General features: G+C 43.6%; 2 protein-coding genes across 2 annotated transcripts in view; both read left to right on the top strand.

Annotated features, from left to right (window-relative positions):
* The first annotated feature begins 18 nt into the window (after positions 1-18).
* On the top strand, positions 19-6,703 carry mon1a (MON1 secretory trafficking family member A). The gene is made up of 6 exons (XM_060910611.1): positions 19-252; positions 1,384-1,585; positions 1,719-2,099; positions 2,438-3,203; positions 4,370-4,517; positions 4,778-6,703. Exons 2-6 carry the CDS (start codon positions 1,456-1,458, stop codon positions 4,916-4,918), a joined length of 1,566 nt encoding a protein of 521 aa, XP_060766594.1. The 5' UTR covers positions 19-252; positions 1,384-1,455; the 3' UTR covers positions 4,919-6,703.
* Positions 6,704-11,370: 4,667 nt separating this feature from the next.
* The window catches only part of mst1rb (macrophage stimulating 1 receptor b), a 41,537-nt gene continuing 29,685 nt past the window's right edge, over positions 11,371-23,222 (top strand). The window contains exons 1-2 of the mRNA XM_060910475.1: positions 11,371-11,628; positions 16,248-17,532. Coding sequence (XP_060766458.1) covers positions 16,306-17,532 — 1,227 coding nt within the window. The 5' untranslated portion in view covers positions 11,371-11,628; positions 16,248-16,305. The remainder of the gene's footprint in view (positions 11,629-16,247; positions 17,533-23,222) is intronic.

Here is a 23,222-nt window from a genome sequence, read left to right as displayed (position 1 = left end):
CGTATTCAAGCAAACCCCGCCTCTATTCAGTTACAATTCGCGGATACTGTCCAGCGTTCGGTAAGACTATTGGCTCGTTGGAATGTCATCCAATCAGAGAGACGTTTGAAGTATGAAGAAGGCGGAAATGGTCTGAATGTGGGTGTGAGGAGAAGTAGTAATAATAATAATAAAGGCCGTGTGGCAGGTCGCGAGTTGGTTCCCAGGCAGGCAGACAGACAGAGAGCTAAAATGGACACCGCGTTAATAAAGGTAAAATATTTTTCTGTTTTCGGCTTGTAGAGTGTTAATTTGTATATGATGCGATTATGATTTGAAATGTTTCCTTTAGGAGGTAATTATCAGCTTTTACGGAGTGAGTTTAGTTTGTTTATTTCCTAGTTAGCTAACTTGGCGATGCAGCAGAGTCACACTTTCAGTTTTATTCACATTTTTTTCATCTAAATGATATTTATAGTTGTTTTTGGATAGAGACAGGCGCTGAAAGTTTTAGTCTCCGAGATAATTGTACAATCTTAACTTTGAGGTTTACCCCGGATCTGTAATGTCCCTCAGCTGACCACTGGACTAAATGATAAGGGTTTGGTGTGATGTGGATCTGATCTCACAACATGTGCTTGGGCTTTGTGTTAAACTAACTAACGAAACAAAATTAAAAGTGTGCTAAAATAAAATTTACCTGCTTATCATGAAGTCATCTGTGGATTCTTATTTGTGTGATTGTGCATCACACTTAATTCTACACTTTGCTGCCTTGTGCACACACTGGCCACTTTATTAGGAACACACACACACCCCAACCCTTGTTTGATGCAGTTCTCTAATCAGCCAATCGCTTGACAGCAGCACAACACATCAAATCATACAGATACAAATCAAAAGCTTCAGTTAATGTTCACAACGTTCAAACATCAGAATGGGAAAAATTGTGATCTCACAGTGAAGTGTGACTTTCTTTCTTTCTTTCACTGTGGTACAGTATGGGTGTTGGTTGGTTTGAGCCAGATGGAGCGTGAAGGTTTGAGTATTTCAGAAACTGCTGATCTGGGGTTTTCACACAGCTGTCTCCACATAATGGTGCGAAAAACAAAAAACATCAAGTGAGCACGTGAACAACAGTTCTGTGGGTGGAAACAAACGCCTTGCTGATACGAGAGGGTCGGAGGGAAATGGACAGATTGGTTCGAGCTTTTTTGCCAGGAAGGATATAATAACTCATATAATCACTCTTTACAACCGCGATGAGCAGAAAAGCATCTCAGCATGCAACAGAAAACAGAACACATTGGGTTCCAGGAATCTTAGAATCAAGAACAAGTTCCTAATAAAGCAGTATTTTATAGCTGCATGTGTGATTTTTTTTTTTTTTCCCTTCCTCAATAGAGTGATTGATTCTTGACTTGGTCCTTCACATCATTGGGACACATCAAGTCCTCTGTCTCCAAGACATCCAGCATGGCGGCCGACATCCACGGTAAAGGGGTGACATGGGACACTCCAAACGGACACCTCGCACCGGTTGAGCATCTTCGCAACAACAGATCGGAGAGTCCGACTCCGGGGCTGGTGGAAGGGACGGAACCAGGTGAGGCGGGCAGGCGCTTTGGATATTCTCAGGAATCTGTCTCAACTTTGAGATCGATGGTGATCTGTAAATGTATAAATATAGACAGGCTTTCGTGGACTGAATTTATAAACTTTGTGCGTGTGCTCCTCAGGCGCAGGTCAGGAACGTGCCATGTTCGTCCACACGCAGTCTTTCGAGGACCTGACGGCTGACGTGGAGCTGACGGGAAGCCGCCGCTCTGACGCTGATGAGGTGGAGGAGAAGGAGGAGGAACAGCAGCGAGGAGGAGAAGCAGAGCCTGTTGATGAGCTGAAGCAGGATGTGCAGGCTGTTGTCCGGGAGAAGGAGGAAGACGTGACGAGCGAGACATGGCGTTCACACAAGAAGCACGTGTTCATCCTCAGCGAGGCAGGGAAGCCCATTTACACTCGCTACGGCTCTGAGGAGGCGCTCTCCACCACCATGGGGGTCATGATGGCGCTCGTGTCGTTCGTCGAGGCCAAGAAGAACGTCATACTCTCCATTCACGCAGGTCATCGCCATGTTTCACTGATTAGCGGAGTTTTAATGAGAAGAATTAAACATGTAGCACTGAGTCTCTTGAGCCCATGCATCGGGATCAAAGGAAATAAGGAAACTTTTTTTTTTTTGCTTCTTCAGATTTATGTGTTTTAAACAGTTTCGAGTTATTAATCGAATTTAAGAATCTGTGTATCACAGCACTAAAAAAAACCACACGATATTTCTTAGTGAATTTAAACTAAAAACAGTTTAAATTCCAATTTAAAACGTTAATCGGATGTAGTTGAACACACTCCCGCTCGTTCATGTTGACCATTTGGTGTGTTTTTTTTTTTTTTCCCCCCTCAGATGGTTTTCGTGTGGTGTTCCTACGTAAGAGTCCTCTGGTGTTGGTGTGTGTCTCTCGCTCGGGTCAGTCAGACAGCGAGCTCTGGAGAGAGCTGCACTACGTCTACTATCAGATCCTGAGTCTGCTCACTCTGCCTCAGCTGCAGCGCGTCTTCCAGCAGCGTCAGAGCTACGACCTGCGCCGGCTGCTGGCCGGATCCGAGCGCGTCACCGCAGGGCTGCTGCGCCTGCTGGAGACGGACGCAGGGCTGATGCTCAACGCCACCATGAGCCTGCCGCTCTGTAGCACCACACGCAACATTGTCTGCACCAGTCTGCAGGCGGCCAGCTCCAAGAACCTCGTCTTCTCCATCCTGCTCGCCGGGAACAGACTCATCGCTCTGATCCGGAAGAAAGAGCAGCATCTCCATCACACCGACCTCCACCTGCTGTCCAACCTCGCTGCCTCGTCCTCATCGTTCAGGCAGGGGGAAGGCTGGACACCCGTCTGCCTGCCCAAGTTCAACGCCTCTGGGTTCTTCCACGCTCACATCTCATACCTGGAGCCAGCGTCTGATCTCTGTCTGATCCTGGTCTCCACAGACCGAGAGGACTTCTTTAACTTGTCCGACTGTAAGCAGCGCTTTCTGGAGCGGCTGAAGAAGCGTAACGCCTACCAGGCCCTGCAGGAGGCACTGCACTCGCCCACCTACCCCGTCTCACAGGTGGGCATCCCTGAGCTCTGGCACTTCGTCTACAAGTCCAAAAGCTCCGGGCTTTACACCAGGTGAGGAGGAGTTCACCATCAGGCACTATTTATTTTATTTATTTAGATAAAATTTTGGTGATAATGTTCTGATCATCATCATCATGATTTACATTTTATTACGTGCTACACAGAACTAAAAACTCTGCAGTGCGATACAGACACAGATACCTGAGGAAAGAAGGAAAGAAAAGGCCAGAAGTGTGGTGGTGATGATGAATTGCAGTGTGTAGAACTTTCCCAAAACCTTTTCACAAATGAAAGATTTAAACATCACTCATGGTGAAGCACATTAGTGAAATGTTCTACAACAATTAATAAGTTAGCTAAAAAATTATTCGTGTGAACATGAGATGAGAGATTTAATTACATTTTGTTAATATGGTTGTTCTTCATGAGTCGAATGAATATTCAGAAATAAGAGCAGGTCTCAGTATTGATGGAGGCAAAAACTCCACCTTTTTATTGATTTATATAGAAGATCTATTTATATTTGTAGAAGGGAAGTGTATCGAGGACGTGGCGTGTGACGGCTGCTTTAGTTTTGGCCTGAATGATGCCGAGTGATTTATTCTTATAACTGTGATATTTCTGTGTGAACAGAGCGAGTGTGAGAATTACACATTATAAATAAAATTCATTGCACCTCTGTTTGGCTGCAACGTCACGCTGGGTATCGGTATGGAGCAGCTCTTAGATTTCCGCCCACTTGCAGTAACCTGCGCTCACGCCCACTTTTTTAAAACGGGAAACGTTGTTTTGTGTGCGTGTGTCTGAAAGAAGCCTTGCCGGTTGTTACGGTGTGGCAGCGGGTCGTCACCGTCGCCTCACAGGAGTCAGGTTCTAGGTTTGAACCTCGTGGCTGACTGGCATCTCCCTGTGTGGAGTTTGTATGTTCTCCTCTTTGTGCCTGTGTGGGTTCCCTCTGGGTGCTCTGGTTTCCTCCGACAGTCCAAAGACATGTGGATGAGGTCAACTGGATACTCTGCTCTAAAACCCCCATTGGTGTTAGTGTGATGGTTGTTCGTCTCTCTGTAGCCCTGTGATAGACTGGTGACCTTCCCAGGGATTGGGATTGGCTCCAGCTCAATTATGACCCTGCTGGATAAGTAGTCTCGATGATGATGGATGGATGAATGCACGTAGATGAATATTGGTCGGCTGATAGTGTGTGTTCTTGTTGTTAGCCCGGAGCTGCCTGTGCCGTATCGCGCTGAAGAGGAGCAGGAGAGGCTCATGGAGTTGTACCAGTACCTCCACAGTCGCATGCACCATCCGACACGACCCCTGCGCTCCATTTACCGCTGCACCAACACGGAGAACCTGTTCGCCTGGGTGAGAACACACACACACACACACACACACGGGTCAGTCATTAAAATGTAAAAAATATAATTACTGAATTGAAAAAGTTTGAAAAATGGTAACTCTCGGTGTGATGCTCCCACCACCGTGCTTCATGTACATTCATGACACACAGTCCAAGTTTGTGCAAGATGTGGAAAAGTTTAAAGGGTGGTGGGGGGTGAAAACTTCCTGTAAGCTGCTGACATATCCATTTAACTGTTTGTTTTTCCCCTCCCCTGCTTCCTCAGTCAACCAGCGGCTTTGAGCTCTACCTCTGCTTCAGTCCTCTGGCCACAAAAGCCCTGGCCATGTTGGCCGTCACCAAACTTCTGAAGTGGATCAGGAAGGAGGAGGATCGCCTCTTTATCCTCAACTCGCTCACATACTGAGACCCAATTCCTGATCCCCAGGACGGGACGGGACACGTCTGACGCCTCTCGACCACTGACACTGTGCTGGAGCTGCTGTCAGGATCTGGTGAACCACACAGTGGAGGGCTGCACAGGAAACATTTCAGATCCTTCAGAGGCTCGGCATGAGCTTCACCGAACAGAGTAAAGCGAGCTGTATGAGGCTCGGGTCTCGATCATCAAACCTCAGTGACCATAACACAACAAAAACAGGATATTGTCTCAACAGCACCTCAAAAAAAAAACCCCAAAAACAACACCCCTCCCTCAAAAAATCAGAAACAAAAACACTAACATGGCATTCAAGGGACAGTGTGGAAAATGTAGTACTTTTAAATCTCACATAATATAAGATCAGGCTGCACCTTTGATCGAAAGATAGAGTTCCTCAAGGGTTCTTGGTTGCCCACCAGGAGTACACTTTTAAAGATAAGGGTGCTTTTTAGAGCTGTGCCATAGAAGAACCATTTTCATTCCCGAGAGAACCTTTCAGCTTCGGATTCTTTTGTCTTTTTGGGCTTAAATACACTGCTGTAAATACACAGGATGAACATTTTCCACCATCAAATCTTTCCATTTAATGCTGACATTAGAGGAGGGATCTTTTTAAATTTCTCTTTGGAACCAACAGAAATGATGATGAATGATGGTCCATTGATCCAAAGGTTCTTTAAAAATTCTTCTCCAGCATCCGTATAAATGACATTTTCTTTCACTTTTAGGTTAGAGTGTAAGTATCGCCATTTCTTTCTTTACTTGAAGAGTGACATGTAGAAAAGTTCCTTCAGGCTCCATAGGTGGGTTTTTTTCCTCAGAAAAAATCCTGAATTATTATTATTGTTATCTTGAAAGCTCAAAACTTTATGGAACCCCTGACTGCGACAATTTTTTTTGTTGCATCAGTATGTTTCTATGCAGAATGGGTTCTGATTGGAAACCTTCTGATTCCCCTTTCAGACCACCAGAAAACGGGTTCTTGAACTGGTTCTGTTTGGGATTCTTTGAACCTTGGTGCAAAGCAAACCGGCCCACGTTTTCATTAGTTTTGAGTGGAACCGTTGTAATCAAGGATGCATCGTGAATGGAGGGCATGGTACAGTTCACAACAGAGTAAACAGCCGTAGTAAGACGGTGGAGATGGCGCATTGACTACCTCTGAGCTTTTGTTCTGTTATTACAAATATTTGTTTATGGTCCATTTTTTTTCTGAAGACGTTTCCTTTTCCATTGCTGCGCTCTGCTATTGACACGCCCACTGACTTTGTCATGGTTCACGCTGGAAAAACCAGCTGTATTTTGGTTCCAGCTGGGATTCAGGTTTTTCATGTATTTTTGGTCGAAATGCTCTGAACGGTTCAAAATGTGGTGCGTGATCCAGAACTGAACCCGTTTCCTGTTGGTGGAAAAGGGGAATAAAAGGTTCTGTGTACAGGGTGAAAAAGGGTTCCACTTGATTCGAGGGTTCTTGGATTTGCCCCTCTGGGAGAATCCTTGGATGTTTTGAAGAGCGTTCAGTCGGGATATTGCGGAAAGTTAGTGCTTCAAATCTTCGGAATTCTTACTGCTTTCGATTTCCCTCAAACAAAAGACATCTCATCTCATCTCATTATCTGTAGCCGCTTTATCCTTCTACAGGGTCGCAGGCAAGCTGGAGCCTATCCCAGCTGACTATGGGCGAAAGGCGGGGTACACCCTGGACAAGTCGCCAGGTCATCACAGGGCTGACACATAGACACAGACAACCATTCACACTCACATTCACACCTACGCTCAATTTAGAGTCACCAGTTAACCTAACCTGCATGTCTTTGGACTGTGGGGGAAACCGGAGCACCCGGAGGAAACCCACGCGGACACGGGGAGAACATGCAAACTCCACACAGAAAGGCCCTCGCCGGCCCCGGGGCTCGAACCCAGGACCTTCTTGCTGTGAGGCGACAGCGCTAACCACTACACCACCGTGCCGCCAAACAAAAGACATTTTGTTCTAAATTTAAGGTAAAAATAGGAGAAGCGAACAGTTCATTGTGGAGCTGTGCACTTGTAGTTACACAAGTGGAGAATTTTAGCAGCTAAAGATGTGTTGAGATTTTTGTCGCAAAATTGATCTGGTCTTTTCAGGAAAGAATGATCCTGTCCGAATGCAGAATGATGTCAGTCAGGAAATATATGATGATGGAATATTGCGTCCAGCGAAGACAAATATCACGAACAAATCATACTTTTTTTTTCTTCTTCTTAACTAATTATCCGCTTCAATCCACATCCAGCTCATTGGTAATGTCCTGATGTGGCTGAGGACATAAAGATGAACAAAACAACCCGCTGCCTCTTCGGCTCTGCCTCTAAAATATTAAAGTGGTGCTGATTTGAGCTTCAAATTGCAAGTGTAAATATGTGCTTTTGTTTGTTTAAAAAGAAATACCATCGCTTCAGCTTACCTTGACATGAAGATAATCTAGAAATCTAGTCTGAGCTGACTGACTGTATTTGAGGGAAGTGGGGGAAATGTTGTAAATATGATTTTTCCTTTAATGGTGATGAGTAACGATGCTGCCTCGACACGACTCAACTCAATCACTCACCTTTGCCTTTAAAAAAAAGACCCGTCACTGTTCTGACCCACACTGACAAATCGAAAGGGTTTTATTTGAGTGATGTTTCAGATAGATCTTTTCATTTCAGCGTGTTGTCGTGACACACGACTTGACGGAAAAGACAAAAAAAAGTTTATTCACATATAACTGAAATTAATGGTTAAGAAAATCAAGCTGCTTTACTGAAAATGATTTTTTGTTTGATGGCGTGACCAAAAAATACATTTATGGCTTGCAGAAAGCTCATTTGCATATTACATATTAATACACGCTGCTTTAACACTGATCTTTATCGATAATGTCATTAAAGTGGCTATAAGTGTTTTGAATTGCTCATGTTAAAGGTGCACACTGTAACTTTGAAACGTGTTTCTTGATCTCAAGTAAGCACACGCTTCGAAAGGTATTTTGGAAAAAACTGTCATTTGCGATTTTTGTCCTGCGAAAGATCTTATTAGTTTCTGTTTGTTTCAGGGTTTTTTTTTTTCTTTCCTGGGTTGGAAATAAACTCCGTCCCTCCCCAAGATCCAAGATCAGTTTCAACAAAGGGCTGAAACTTGCATTTAAAAAAATAATTATTATTATTTTTTTAATTCAAGATCGATTGATGTTATTCAATTTAATTTATGGAAGATTATTAAAATCTTAACACCTTGCTGTTGGGGAAATTCTGGGCCTTATACCATATTTGACGTATAAATATATGACGTATAATTATTTTTAAAAATTATTCAAATGACATGAATTAGCATAAGCCGAGTGACATAATTAAATATTTTAAGCAATTAAAGAATGAGAACATCTGGGTGGATAAAATTACGCATCCTTTAATGGACTTGCTATGACTTTAGTGCTAAAATGTCTTTGAATTACATTCCTGTTAATATTTATTTTACCGAAATTTAAATGAAGTGTTTTCGAAGCCTGCAATGATAACATTCGGTTAAAGTAGCGTTGCCTAAACGTTCTGCAATAAATGCCTTTAAATCAGTTTGAGTCAAATCTATGCACTGTTCCGATGCTAATAACTATTATTATTATTTTGTGTTTGATGATTACGATAAAATTCCAATAAAATTTAAAAGTATGATGATGGTTGTTTATTTGGAATCAGGTTTGTGTCAGTTTCGTTTATTTCCTCATCCAGGCGACAATCGCAGCAAACACTAACCACTAACGCATCCTCCGCAGCATTACCGCCGTCTCTGATCTCAGTATTGCGGTCGCGGCTCGTAGTCGATATATTGCACAGACTCAGGTAGCCTTCATGCATTTCATCTTCTGACACGACCTGATGTCCAACCTCACTTTTTTCCGAGCTGAAAACCGCGTGGTATTGTGTATCAGGCTGTGATTAGGTTTTATTCGATGTGTGCTGAATGACTGACGCTGGTGATGTCGATGAGTGAGCGGGATGACGAGACATTCCTTTAAAGCAGGGTTCAGGAGATCTCCTCATGCACGAGGAAGCAGATATCATCATGTAGCGATGCGATGCTTTAAACCCATTTGAGCAGCTTGGGGAACTTGTGTGGTCCAGATTTTTCCTCTCAGATCTCACTGTTGTGGTGTTTGTCTGATCCACACAAATTATTCACTCTCCAATGTTGTAATGTAAATAAATTAACAAAAGAAAATCAATAAAGTCTTATTTAAAGATACAGGTTTTTGTTGTTTTTTTTTCTGGTATGAATCACTGTTTCCAGGACACTGTGTATCAGTGAGAGGTGACGCACGTCACGTGATTAATGTTCATGTTGTAAAAGTCAGTGGAGTTTAGTGACGAGCTGCTGATGTTTTATTAATTGCAAGAATAATAAAACATCAGCAGCTCGTCACTAAACTCCAGCATTGATAATCACTGCTCTATAACACACACACACACTAATTCAGTTCACTTTTGTCTCATATCTCTATAACCTGCTTTTCACAGGAGTGTGTGTGTGTGTGTGTGTGTGTGGCCTGAAATATTTAAATGAATGGATTCTGTGGATGCAACTCTTTTTTATTTTGTCTTTAAAAATGAGGGGTTTTTAAGCAAAACAAAACGTGTCATTGTGCACAAAGTGGTTTTCTCCGTTTTTGTTTTAAGCACCTGAAGTGGTTATTAGATCCATCACACAGTCTGTTGCTCTTTATTTATTTTTATGATTAAAATGTATTTATTTATTCTGAAAAACAACAAAAAGCAGGACACTGTGCACAAGGTGGTTCTTTTTTCTTTCTTTCTTCCTCCATTATTCATTTTCTTTCTTTCTTTTACTTTCTCTTATTTACTGACCCCTCTCTCTCTCTCTCTCTCTCTCTCTCCATTTTCTTTCCTTTCTTTCGTTCTCCATTTTCTTTCTCCTTTCTTTTTCTTATTTACTGACTTTCTCTTTCTTTCTCCATTTTCTTTCTTTTCTCCATTTTTCTTTTCTTCTCCATTTTTTTCTTTCTCCTCTCTCTCTCTGTGTTTAAAGCCCCTCAGTGCTCCTTGGATCGGTTACAGAGACTGTTTTTGTTTGTTTGTTTTTATTATTTATTGAGGAGAGAAACCCCCACATACATAAAGCGCGTGCGCGAGCCTCTCACTGGCTGATGCTCCTGAATTAATGTAAAGTTTTTCTTTCATTCTTTTTCCAAGTAAAAATCACCTCACCGTCCGCGAGACAGTGACCCGCGCGCATGCTCTGTACTGGCTGATTGATGAGCGGGTGAGAGACAGTGACCCGCGCGCATGCTCTGTATTGGCTGATTGAGGTGAGCGGGCGCGAGACAGTGACCCGCGCGCATGCTCTGTATTGGCTGATTGATGAGCGGGTGAGAGACAGTGACCCGCGCGCATGCTCTGTACTGGCTGATTGATGAGCGGGTGAGAGACAGTGACCCGCGCGCATGCTCTGTATTGGCTGATTGAGGTGAGCGGGCGCGAGACAGTGACCCGCGCGCATGCTCTGTATTGGCTGATTGATGAGCGGGTGAGAGACAGTGACCCGCGCGCATGCTCTGTATTGGCTGATTGATGAGCGGGTGAGAGACAGTGACCCGCGCGCATGCTCTGTACTGGCTGATTGATGAGCGGGTGAGAGACAGTGACCCGCGCGCATGCTCTGTATTGGCTGATTGAGGTGAGCGGGCGCGAGACAGTGACCCGCGCGCATGCTCTGTATTGGCTGATTGATGAGCGGGTGAGAGACAGTGACCCGCGCGCATGCTCTGTATTGGCTGATTGAGGTGAGCGGGCGCGAGACAGTGACCCGCGCGCATGCTCTGTATTGGCTGATTGAGGTGAGCGGGCGCGAGACAGTGACCCGCGCGCATGCTCTGTATTGGCTGATTGAGGTGAGCGGGCGCGAGACAGTGACCCGCGCGCATGCTCTGTATTGGCTGATTGAGGTGAGCGGGCGCGAGACAGTGACCCGCGCGCATGCTCTGTATTGGCTGATTGAGGTGAGCGGGCGCGAGACAGTGACCCGCGCGCATGCTCTGTATTGGCTGATTGAGGTGAGCGGGCGCGAGACAGTGACCCGCGCGCATGCTCTGTATTGGCTGATTGAGGTGAGCGGGCGCGAGACAGTGACCCGCGCGCATGCTCTGTATTGGCTGATTGAGGTGAGCGGGCGCGAGACAGTGACCCGCGCGCATGCTCTGTATTGGCTGATTGAGGTGAGCGGGCGCGAGACAGTGACCCGCGCGCATGCTCTGTATTGGCTGATTGAGGTGAGCGGGCGCGAGGCGGCGCCGTGAGGCCGCAGTGATCAGCGCTGGAGCTCACGCGCCTCCCGCCTCGATCCTCGGGCGCGCACAGAGGGGGGCGGAGCGCGCGCTCACTTGTGCCGCGCTCTCGTGCCTCCCGCGCTGTGAGCAGCAGAAGCGCGCAGACCTCCGCGTTCACCGCCTCAGGTTAGCATCGAGCTAACGAGCTTTACAGGCGGAGGAGCAGCAGAGCACCGAGGGGAAGACACCCGGCCGCATCGGTTCTCTGTCCGTTTACACAGAGGAGGTGATTTTTGTTTGTTTGTTTGTTTTATTTTGAAAATGCAGTAAAGGAGAGGGAGAGCGCGAGAGATCTGTCTCCTGTTCAGGAAACTTTACCTCACAGTCTCTCAGGTAAGAGTCCGAGCTGGAACTTTCCACTCAACACACCGACTCACTTCACACTGTTTCAGTGGGAAGCGCAGGGAGGTGAACACACAACCTTCTCACAACTCAACTTCATCAGAGTTCTGCCGAAATCTTTCAGGGAGTGAGTGAGTGAGGAGGGAGTGAATGAGGAGTGAGTGAGTGAATGAATGAGGAGTAAGTGAATGAGTGAGTGAATGAGGAGTGAGTGAATGGTGAGTGAGGAGTGAATGAGGAGTGAGTGAGTGAATGAGGAGTGAGTGAGTGAGTGAGTGGTGAGTGAGGAGTGAATAAGGAATGAGTGAGTGAATGAGGAGTGAGTGAATGAGTGAGTGAATGAGGAGTGAGTGAGTGAATGAGGAGTGAGTGAGTGAATGGTGAGTGAGGAGTGAATAAGGAATGAGTGAGTGAATGAGGAGTGAGTGAATGAGGAGTGAGTGAGTGAATGAGGAGTGAGTGAATGAGTGAGTGAATGAGGAGTGAGTGAGTGAATGAGGAGTGAGTGAGTGAATGGTGAGTGAGGAGTGAATAAGGAGTGAGTGAATGAGTGAGTGAATGAGGAGTGAGTGAATGAGGAGTGAGTGAGTGAGTGAATGAGGAGTGAGTGAATGAGGAGTGAGTGAATGGTGAGTGAGGAGTGAATGAGGAGTGAGTGAATGAATGAGGAGTGAGTGAATGAGGAGTGAGTGAATGGTGAGTGAGGAGTGAGTGAGTGAATGAGTGAGGAGTGAGTGAGTGAATGAGGAGTGAATGAGTGAGGAGTGAGTGAGTGAATGAGGAGTGTGTGAGTGTCAGAACACATCCTGCGCCTCTTAGTGATAAAATCAGTAAGTTTATAACTTTACATTCAGCAGGAGGAAAAGTGTCCATCAGTTTTTAACTGCTTTAAATCTATCTATCTATCTATCTATCTATCTATCTATCTATCTATCTATCTATCTATCTATCTATCTATCTATCAAACTGAAAGCTCTTTAAACATGCACATTAATAATTTGGTGGTTGACTGAAATCTTTCCACACACACAACCCATTTTTACTAAAGTTACACATTACAGCCGATCTGATGTAGTTTACGTTTTATTTACAGGAACAGTAACTTTTAATAAAACTAGTTTCTGATGAAATAAAAAGCAAATAACAGCCCCCCCACTTCCCTGAACCACACCTATAGCCTAAAGCTTTCAGTGATTTAATTTAAAAAATTTTGTTTGTTTTCTTGATGTGTTTTGACTTCACAGGATGCTCATGAACCAAATACCAAACATTCACGCTTTATTTACACAGTGTGTGACGTGTGGAATACCTCAGGAATACCTCATGTCACGAAGAGATCATATCAAGAATGTTTGTTTTTATTGATTTCTTTTCACTGAACCATCATCACTCTTCTTTACATCTGCATCTATATTTCCTCTTTTTATACCGTACTGCTTTTCCAAAAAAAAAAAAAATCCACGAGAACCTTCTAACTTTTTATTCTCTCAGCATCATCCTTATTTTATTTATTGTTAAATATATTTTGTGAGAAAGTGTAATCAATTTGAGAGTTTAATTGTACAGCGAAGTTCAGGGTTCAGGTGTCAGAAGTGTCATCAGCTCTGGTGTGAATAAAAGTGTAATAAAGTGTTCATTACCCCTGATTTAATATTCACATCTCTCTCTTTAACACACACACATGCAGTCTAAACTGCAATTAATTCCAAATTAATAGGATGAGGAAATAAATGACTCACTCGCATCTCCACGTTATCTGTCCTCTTGTGTTTATACAGTTCACGTCAAACGTCTCGGGCTCATGCAAAGAAGCCTTGAGGAATAATAAAATTAATGTTTTCACTTAAAAAAATACTATTCAGTGCAGTAAACAGTAATAAAGTCAGTATTTGGTGCCGCAACCCCTTGCTTTAAAAAAACAACAGTAGTTTCAGGTTGAATGTGTTCGGTTTTATAAGGAAATGAGCTGTACGTAAGTAATTTTTACTGAACATTTTGTAAAAGCAGCCTCAGTTCCTTTGGACACTTTGACTGTCACACTTGCTTCTTATTTTTGCAGAAAAAAGTAGCCTTCATTATGTGTTTAATACGCTGCTTTCCTTACTGACATACACATGTTTCTGTCACATTTAATTTTGTTTGAATGTTTGGAAAATATCTGATGTGTTTGTACTGACTCCATGATGTATGCCAGAAAATAAAAATCAGCAATTTATTTTTGTCCTAGAAAAAAAAAGGTGCCTCAGACTTGTGCACTTTACTGTGTTTAAGTGTGAAACGCTCATTTATTTGGGTGGATGCCAGATAGAATTGCTTTTTGAATTGTTGATTTCTTTATCTGACAAAAATAAGATGCTAGTAAGAGGACACAATTTATTTTACCTTTATAAAACAAAATCTACAGTTCATTTCACTGTTTTTATTGTAAAGAGAAAAATGCCTGATCCTGATTGGTTAATCCTTTTTGTCAGCTGGGAGCCAATAAAAGACGATTAAACGCACCAAAGATCTTCGTTTACTCAGTTGTCATTTGGGGAGGTTAAATATTTATGAGTGGAGATCACCTTGTGGATCTTTAATGGATGTGATTACAGCTGGAACATGTTCTGAGTGTGTGTCTGACCCAGAGGAGCGTGACTGTGAGCAGGACTCTGTGGTCATGTTTTTAAACGGTGTATATAATGAGCTGCGCTCTACAGATGCCATGTTCACCATTCGGTGATTTTGGGTGATGGACAAAAGGCAGGTCTAATTTATTAATAATAATTAATTGCATGCTAATTAATTACCAATGATTCAATTAATTCAAATGGCATTTATTGGGTGCTTAGTGCTGTCTATCTATTGCTCTGTCTCTCTATCCACGTGTCTGTCTGATCTGTCTGTCAGCCTGTCTATCTGTCGATCACTTGATCTGTTTGTCTGCCTGTCGATCTATCTGCTTGCCCATTTGGCTGTCTGTCTGTCTGTCTGCTTGCCTGTCTGTCTTGTTTCTGTGTCTATTGATTGATCTAGCTGTCTGTCTGTCTGCCTTTCGATCTGTCTGCTTGCACATCTATCTGTCTGTCAGCCTGTCTATCTGTTGATCACTTGATCTGTTTGTCTGCCTGTCGATCTATCTGCTTGCCCATTTGTCTGTCTGTCTGTCTGCTTGCCTGTCTGTCTTGTTTCTATGTCTGTTGATTGATCTAGCTGTCTGTCTTTCTTTCTATCAATCCTTCAGAGTTCTACATGGATCCCAGCTGGACAAAAACAATATCAGTGACAGGAAATTTATAAATGGAAAGAAATTTCATTAAATCACCTCCTTAGAATTTCCTTTGTTAAAGAAAGCGGTCAAATGTTCCAGGATTTTCCCGTAATACTGTTCATGCAGTACGAATATAAAGTGCAGCACTCCTGCTCATGTTGTTGCTCAGCTCAAGGCTTCATACACAAATGCATTCGAATGCTAAATTTCAGAAATTGAAATTGAAGCGTACTTTAGAGGCATTTACAAGCTTTAAAAATGCGTTTAAGAGCAAACTCCACCTGCTCCTTTCTCCTTATCATGGAGTGTGTAAGCTGCCTGTCAGTCAGTGCCAGTCTGCGCTTTACCAAAGCCCTTGTCCACTCAGCCTGCAGAAAATAAAAAAGGCACTCATTAACAGGTTTGAAGAGCTTATCGTTTATTTAGGTGACTATTTGCCCTGTGCAGTGGCTCCGATAAAGCTCCAAATGTCCACTACTTCCAAAGACCAGGTCACCAGGAACACAAAGCGGTTTATGTGCAATGTTTAACATCCTTAGGCCTGAAGAGGAACTGCAGCGTGCTTTATAAGTTTTATAAATGCGGTCACTTAGCAGTAGTGGAAAAGAAAACAGGACAGACTTTGATTCGAACGAATCACTGGAAATGCAATTAAAACACTCAGACTGATTTATCCTCGAGCATAAACCTGGTCATTAAAATGTGAACTCATGTTTCAGCAGCAGTTAACACTCGGGTACAATATAGAATAGAGGATACAGGAGAGACATGGACAGAGTGCAGCCTGTATTTTTTTGGCTTATGAAACATGGCTTTCAAGCTTGAGAAATCTCTGACTGTTAAACTGTCCTCATGTTGATACAAGGTGCATGCAGCTAATCGCATCTATTTGTGTATTTAATGCAGCGGTGAAAATTCTTCAGCACGTCTTTAACCAGTCATTAGTTCACTTGTTACTTTAACAGACAGGCATTGGGTGAGCCTTGGTTGAGTTTTCACACAAGAAGCACGTAGCGTTTGTGACAGGAATATAAAGTAGTGAGGCCCGCCAGTCACACCGCGATCACCTCTGTTAATGAGCGACAGTGTCAGAGGACAGGCCACAGAATACATTATGCTTCTGTCCATTCTGGAAACAATCAAAATGACCAAATTTCCTTTTCATTTCCTCATGATGATGTTTCAACTCATCAGAAAAGAGCACATCATGGCTCTGATTCATCTCTTGGAGATAGCCACAGATTATTTATTTCCAATCATCCTAAACAAAATAAAATGCATAAAGATATACAATATGATCAGAACCCCTAACCTCAATTTATCCTAAAAGTCGTTTTTGTTTCCTAATCTCTGTCCTCAGAATGACTCCATTCAAAAGCTGGAGGTAACCAGAAGATATCTGCGTTCTTTTGTTCGACATGGTCCACTGGACCACTGTTCTGGTGCCATGTATTTGGATTCAGGCCCTTACGATGTTGGTGGCATCAGATACCTGCCCCTCTTCGTCCCTCGCACCCGTCAACTTCTCTGTGCCTTACCCTATGCCCTCCTTTCAGACCTCCAACCCCATCCAGAACATCGTCGTCAACCCGATTTACAACGAGGTCTACGTGGGGTCGCGGAACCTCATCGAGGCAGTAAACGGCACTCTGGGTAAACTGTGGGAGCTGCGCACCGGACCTGTGGGCAGCAAGGAGTGCCACCTGTGTCAACTGTGCGACATTGAGAACGATCCGTTCGGGGAGGATACGGACAGCGAGGTGCTGCTGCTTGACACCTTCCTCATGTACCTGTACGCGTGTGGCAGCTCTCAGTATGGAGTGTGTTACTTCCACCAGCTCAATGAAAACGGACAGGCGCCGGCGCCCTCCCAGTGCCTTTTTCGCAAAGAAGCCAATTCCGCTGATTTCTGCCCAGACTGCATCGCCAGTCCACTGGGCACCAAGGTCAGCATGGTGGAGGAGGGACAGACAGTGTATTTTTATGTCACTGCAACAGTCAACGACAGCGTGACACAGCGGTACGGCCGGAAGTCCGTCTCGGTGCGGCGTCCTTTAGCCACCGAGGATGGCTTCCACACGGACGTGCAGGACCTGACGGTGCTGCCCGAGCTGAGGCGGGTGTACCCCATTGAGTACGTTTACAGCTTCTACAGTTATGACTTTGTCTACTTCCTGTCGGTGCAGAGGGAGAAGGCGGAGCCACAGGGCGCGTCTCCTTTTCAGACACGACTCGGACGTCTGCCGCGCAACGAATGGGAAATGCGCCGCTACCGAGAGGTTGTGCTTGAGTGCCGCTTCGAGCCCAAGCGCAGACGCAGGAACGCGGGCGGCACCAGCACCGGCGCCAGCGAGGCCTTCAAGGACATCGTGTACAACGTGGTGCAGGCGGCGCACTTCAGCAAGGCCGGGCGTGAGCTCGCCGATGAGCTCGGTGCAGAAGAAAACGATGACATCCTGTACGGTGTTTTCGCCGTCACGGACGACTCGGGTGTTACCGAGCACAACTCTGCTCTTTGTGCGTTCCCCATGGATGTGGTGAACAAGTTCATTGATCAGGGAGTGGAGGACTGCTGCAAATCTGGACCTGAGCAGCTCTCTCGCGGGCTGTGCCACTTCCAGACCTGCGAAAGCTGCCCACACGAGGTCAGTGCAACATGTCTGACAGTCAGCCAGGAAAATCTGCAGGGAAACATCAGGAATTTTAATACAGTAACTAAATATGGGTGTGTTTTGCTTTGCAGTCTCTTTGTCCTGGCAGAAAGTCTCGTGAAATATGTGAAATATTTTGATGGAAATGTGAATATACTCATCACTGTTGTGCACATTTCGAAGTTCTTCAAAATTCAAAAAGCATGCTTTGCTATTTTGACCCATTTATCACAAAAACCTGTGTCCTTAAAGTTTAGTTTTTAAGTCCCATGAGAAGTTAATAATTACCTGTTTATGCAAACCTCGACTGACCAAAGCGGACGAGAGAACATTCCTGTTATTTCAAAAAATTAAGGAAAATTTATCTTTACATTAATTTATTGTGAGGGCATAAAAGATGATCTAAAGACTGCTAGCGCTACTTGATTATACAGTAGACATGACAAATCGATGTATGCAGACATTTCATGAAGTAGTATTTTATTTACAAAAGCCCATAAACCAGAACACAGATCATAAGCAGTAAACAGACTTGTGGCACGACACTAAAACCACTTTTCTAAAACACAGACCTGAACCAAGCGTGTGTGCTTTTTTTCTCTCTCTCTCTCTCTCTCTCTCTCTCTCTCTCTCTCTCTCTCTCTCTCTCTCCATGCTTCCAAGGGGAATGCAGTGGGAGTGATGAGTAACGACAGAATCGTAAATGGATAGTGTGAGTTTTCTGGAAATTATGTCGATGCCATTATGACATATAAAAAAGAGCAGGAAGGGATGATTGCTCCAATTTTACTTTCATATGCACAGGGTGATTTGTTCCATCTGCTTTGAGATTCGAGTTTGTTTTGTTTGGCACGTGAAGCTGGAAATTTGTGACCAAGCAGGGTGAAAGGATCCAAGAGTAGTGAGGAAGTGCCTTCTCTGGCAGGCCAGGACTGTGTGCTTAAAGTAAGGACACAAAGGACGGACACAAATTAAGGTCCACTGAATTAAATTTAGTTTGTACAATGTTTTTAACAATGGATGATGTCACAACTCAGCCTCATGGACATCTGGACATAGATTTAGGTCCCTAATGAACAAGTCAGAGCGGAAACGGTACCGAGTGTGTTGAGAGGATGTTCAGGATGAGCAGATTGTGTCAAAGAGTCCTGGGATGAGCACACAGAGGCAGAGATATAGGATAATTGCTTGGGGGCCCATGAAGTCCAATTGTAAGTCCATGAAAATATCAAAGTAGGGCTTTATGTTGACTTTCTTTGACCTGTTTGGAAGCCAAAACAAGAAAAAAGAAGCTTGAGGAAGGGGACAAGAGGAAACGGATGATCGATGACAGGAATAATTAAAGATGATTACCTGAAGGCAGAACCAGGAAGTAATTTAACATCATTTTGGCAAGCAAGCAGATTGCGAGGACCTGGAGCATCTCACGTTCATTGTTTTAGCTTCTTCTTCTTTTTTTTGGTAGAATTTGTTATTCTGCTCAAGTCGACTCGATAGCTTTCTCATTTCAAATATATACAGAGTTTAAAACCAGAAATGTAGCCTCTGTTGGGGTCAGCGTCATGCGTTGATGGTTTATCTACTCCGGAACTCGTTCTCTGTCTCGCAGTTAAAATATAACGAAAAAGATTCCAGACAGTTACGCAATAGTTGGCTCATTACACTGAAGCATAATATAAATCAGCAGCGTCTCTTTCGCTTTCCTACCTGGAGCTACGATAGTCACTGAAATCACCTCTGTGAGAACAGGAGAGTCTTTCTAACTACAGCAGCAGCTCTTTGGGACAACTCTGAGATTAAACTCCGGAGCAAAGGAGGGACTTGGACATGAACTATTATTTAGAGTGTCTGTGTAGGACGATGCAGAGCAGCACAAAATGACTTTTTTTTTTAATCGTAAATGGTTCAACATAAACTGAATAAAATATTACTGCGAGGGTTATTTGCTCAGGTTGGCTCTTCTTACCGAGCCTCTGTTCTCATGAATATATGTTCTAGAGCAGGGGTGTCAAAACTCAAATTCTGCTCAGGCCACATCCGCATATTTGTCAGAAGTGAGCGCGTTTATCTTTAACACATTATCAATTCTATTGATTCACATCAACACCCGAGAACCGGGATGATTCTTAGAAAATAAGAGCAAACTGAAATTATTTGATTGTCTGCACGATTAGGCCTGAGTGATCACATTTGATTAAACTGATTAAAGTGTTTTTTTTTTTAATCTGTTTTGTAGCTCTTGGAAAAAATATAACGTGGAGAAGAAATTTCAGAAGAACTCGCATGGAGTGATCTCTGCTAAAAATACACATGGTCTTAGTCTTCCACCTCTGTTGTCCCTGTTGCGTTCCGTCAGCTTCTCTTTTTTCAGCATATGAAGTAGGGTTGGGCGGTATCCAAATTTTGATACCTTTAAACCGTCTCTGTGTTTTCCCGGGGTATACGGTATTACCGAGAAAAAAATAATATTTTGTTTCGGCCTACTGTGTAACGTGCGCCTATGCCTCAAATGTACTATTTAAAAGCAGCATAGCGAATTGTGTGCATTGTGGTATGGATTAAGCAGCAAAGCGAATTTTGTGCATTGATGAATGGATTAAGAGATATTTCAAAGCATCACGCAACTCTTCCTTCATCTTGAAAATAGCATTCAACTGTCGTTTACGCATGTCTGCGTTGAAACGCCATTTGCAGCACTATTTCACCTACTCCATCAAAAAAAAGTACACGATGAGCAGGATCATACCCTTTCAAGCATGGGAAATAAAAAAAAGAAAAAGAATCAACCAACACCCAAGTCCGTTTAGACTGCGTGATAAACCATATTCTTCAGCGCAAATGAGGCGAACCTAATTCAAATGCGTGGTAGCTGCACAAGGCAAAATCATATGGGCCCACGTCATGCCATGGCGGGGAAATTAATAATCAAATGGCCTTACCTTGCTTAAAACGTTGTCTTGATCACATAACTCCTTACAATTATTCCACTTAAATCCATACGGTTTAACACACCCAACAAAGATAGCAAGCGCATTGCTAATTCCCACCAGAAACTGAACAGTTTACGCTACGATGTTTTCTTCCGTTTCTTCAGTAGATGACATTTCAAACGTTTATTACCCACATCCCAAATGTCATACGTTATATTATTTTACCTTGTTGTTACTCATGTAACCTACTCAAAACACAACTCATTGGAGAGATCTCGTGGAAGTGGAGTACCCCAGGCTATGGTGTGCCTTAGGGGACATATTAGATTTTTTTCGATTTTGCGCGGTCATTTACATTATTGCTGGCTCTTCCTTTTCGTTTGAAACCAAAATACTGCCACACTGCCGATGTTGTATTTTTTTTTTGCCACTAACTCGTTATCTTGACTTGCCATCTTTCAACCGCGGTCTCAGTCTCTTTTTTTTTTTTTTTAGATAGGACAGTGTAGAGAGACAGGAAATGAGCGGGGGAGAGAGAGAGACGGGATCGGGAAATAACCTCGGGTCGGAATCGAACCCGGGTCCCCGGATTTATGGTACGGTGCCTTAGCCATCTGAGCCATGACACCCCCGGGCTCAGTCTCTTGCGAAGCTTTCTGTCAGACTCCAAAATGTCACGCAGGGTTGCCATGGTAACGACATAAACAACCCTGCACGCGATGAAAACTTCTTTAGGAAATTGATAGAATTAGTGAAAATACGATCACACAGTTATTCGGGATGATCTTCAATTTATTATTTTATATTATGACCTCATGTACTCCATATTTATTTAGATATTATATATTTTTTTAAAATGACGGTAATGAGACCGATACCGTTGGTACTTTTGGATACCTCGGGATACCTTCTTACCGTAATACCGCCCAACCCTAATATGAAGGCCTACGTTAAATCCAACATGTTTAAACATGGCTCTGACTTGCATCAAAAAGGCCACAGATAGGCATCTGTTTTAACCCACATTTTCCAGCTGAACAGGTCTCCACACTCCAGGCTGACTGTGAGTTCTTGAAAGTTTGCGGAGAAAATGTTGAGTAGTGCACTACGGGTCCACAAGGGCTGAATGAAACGGGGCACGGTGTTGAGTTTGACTTCTTCTTAAAGAGGCTGGCTCACCCTTCCCAGAATCCTCCTCAGCACCAAGTATCGAGTCACTATTTTCACGTCTATGGATTTCACTGTTTGAAAAACAGTCTGCAACAATCCAGTGACATCTTCAGCCGTAGATCATAAATTGTAACATGAAATTGAAGAGATTTTGTCTGAGTAGTTATATTTTAAATTATTTTGACCGATTCATTCTGTTTTCATATGGTTGTTCCATTGTAATGGATCAGAACCAGGCTCGGCAGTCTCGCAGGTGGCCTCGAAGGACAGGAAATATCAGGTATAATTCTAATCAAAACTTCTGCCTATGATGCATCGATGAAGAAAAAGTTTGAGATGGATTTTAAAGGAATTTGCAGATGTTTTGGTGCACGGAGACGTCGCAGAATAGTGGTTACATGCTTTCAAATCTAAACCGGCAAACTGGATTCTGGGAAGAGAGAGTCTGCACCTTGAAGGTCTTTGACATCGAAACATTTAGCTTGATGTTTCAGCAAACAATTGAATCAGGTTTTGAGCAGAGTGTAGTGAAATGCTGAGGCCTGTCTGTAATCTCACACGCTGCTGATGAACTGAAATGCGCTCCACTCCTGCACCAGCTGGCCGATGGTCTGATTCAGGAATGAGTCGTAATGCAGCTTCTCTTTGCCTGAGGGAGGTGTGTTTACACTCCATACACACACTTGACATTTGTCCATTTTTAAAGGATTATGGAGAATGCCTCTCAAGTAAAACAAAGAAGTGGGATTTAGGAAAATATTTGACTTGATGCTTGATGTACAGTATATTATTAGTGTATTATATGATTATCCATCCATCCATCATCTGTAGCTGCTTATCCTATTCTACAGGGTCGCGGGCGAGCTGGAGCCTATCCCAGCTGACTCTGGGCGAGAGGCGGGGTACACCCTGGACAAGTCGCCAGGTCATCACAGGGCTGACTAGGGGTGTCACGGTATGAAAATTTAACATGACGGTTATTGTGACCAAAATTATTGCGGTGTACGGTATTATCACGGTTATTTGAGTGGGCGTGGCTCAGGTTGAGTGGGCGGGAGCTACTTCGTGTGTTTCACTGACCCATTTCTACCGTCTTGTGGCGAATGACAGTTGAGCTGTTTAACTTAGGTTAGAATGGTGTTTACATCCGAATAGCGCAAAACACCACAGCTAGACACATTTTAAAATGCTAGCAGTGGGCGCACTTCGCAATAAAGATCATTATCAAAGTTTAACATTATTGACAGTCGGATACAACTGTTGTATTTTCCCTCGACCCAAAGTCATACGGTACTTCGTGTGTTTCACTGATCCATTTTCACCGTCTTGTGGCGAATGAAAGTTTAGCTGTGTAACTTAGCTTAGAATGGTGATGTTTACCTCAGAATAGCGCTAACCACAGCTAGTGCTAGATGCATTTTAAAACTGCTAGCAGTGGCCATCTTTCGACAATAAAGATTATCATCAAGGTCTAACATTATTGACAGTCGGAAATAATTGTTTCATCTTCCCTCGTCAAAAGTCAAAAGTTACTTTGCGCATTTCAGCTAAAACATACACGTTAACCTACCTTGCACTTGCTGT

The sequence above is a fragment of the Neoarius graeffei genome, chromosome 26 (genome assembly GCF_027579695.1).
Source record: "Neoarius graeffei isolate fNeoGra1 chromosome 26, fNeoGra1.pri, whole genome shotgun sequence".
Taxonomy (NCBI): Eukaryota; Metazoa; Chordata; class Actinopteri; order Siluriformes; family Ariidae; genus Neoarius; species Neoarius graeffei.
This window is presented reverse-complemented; position numbering and strand designations above follow the sequence as displayed.

What these genes read in the sequence shown, in the direction of transcription:
- mon1a (XM_060910611.1), top strand. Translation starts at nt 1,456, where the DNA reads ATGGCGGCCGACATCCACGGTAAAGGGGTGACATGGGACACTCCAAAC. An exon ending in GGTGGAAGGGACGGAACCAG is followed by an intron (nt 1,586 to 1,718) that starts GTGAGGCGGGCA and finishes TGTGCTCCTCAG; the next exon opens with GCGCAGGTCAGGAACGTGCC. An exon ending in CGGAGAACCTGTTCGCCTGG is followed by an intron (nt 4,518 to 4,777) that starts GTGAGAACACAC and finishes CTGCTTCCTCAG; the next exon opens with TCAACCAGCGGCTTTGAGCT.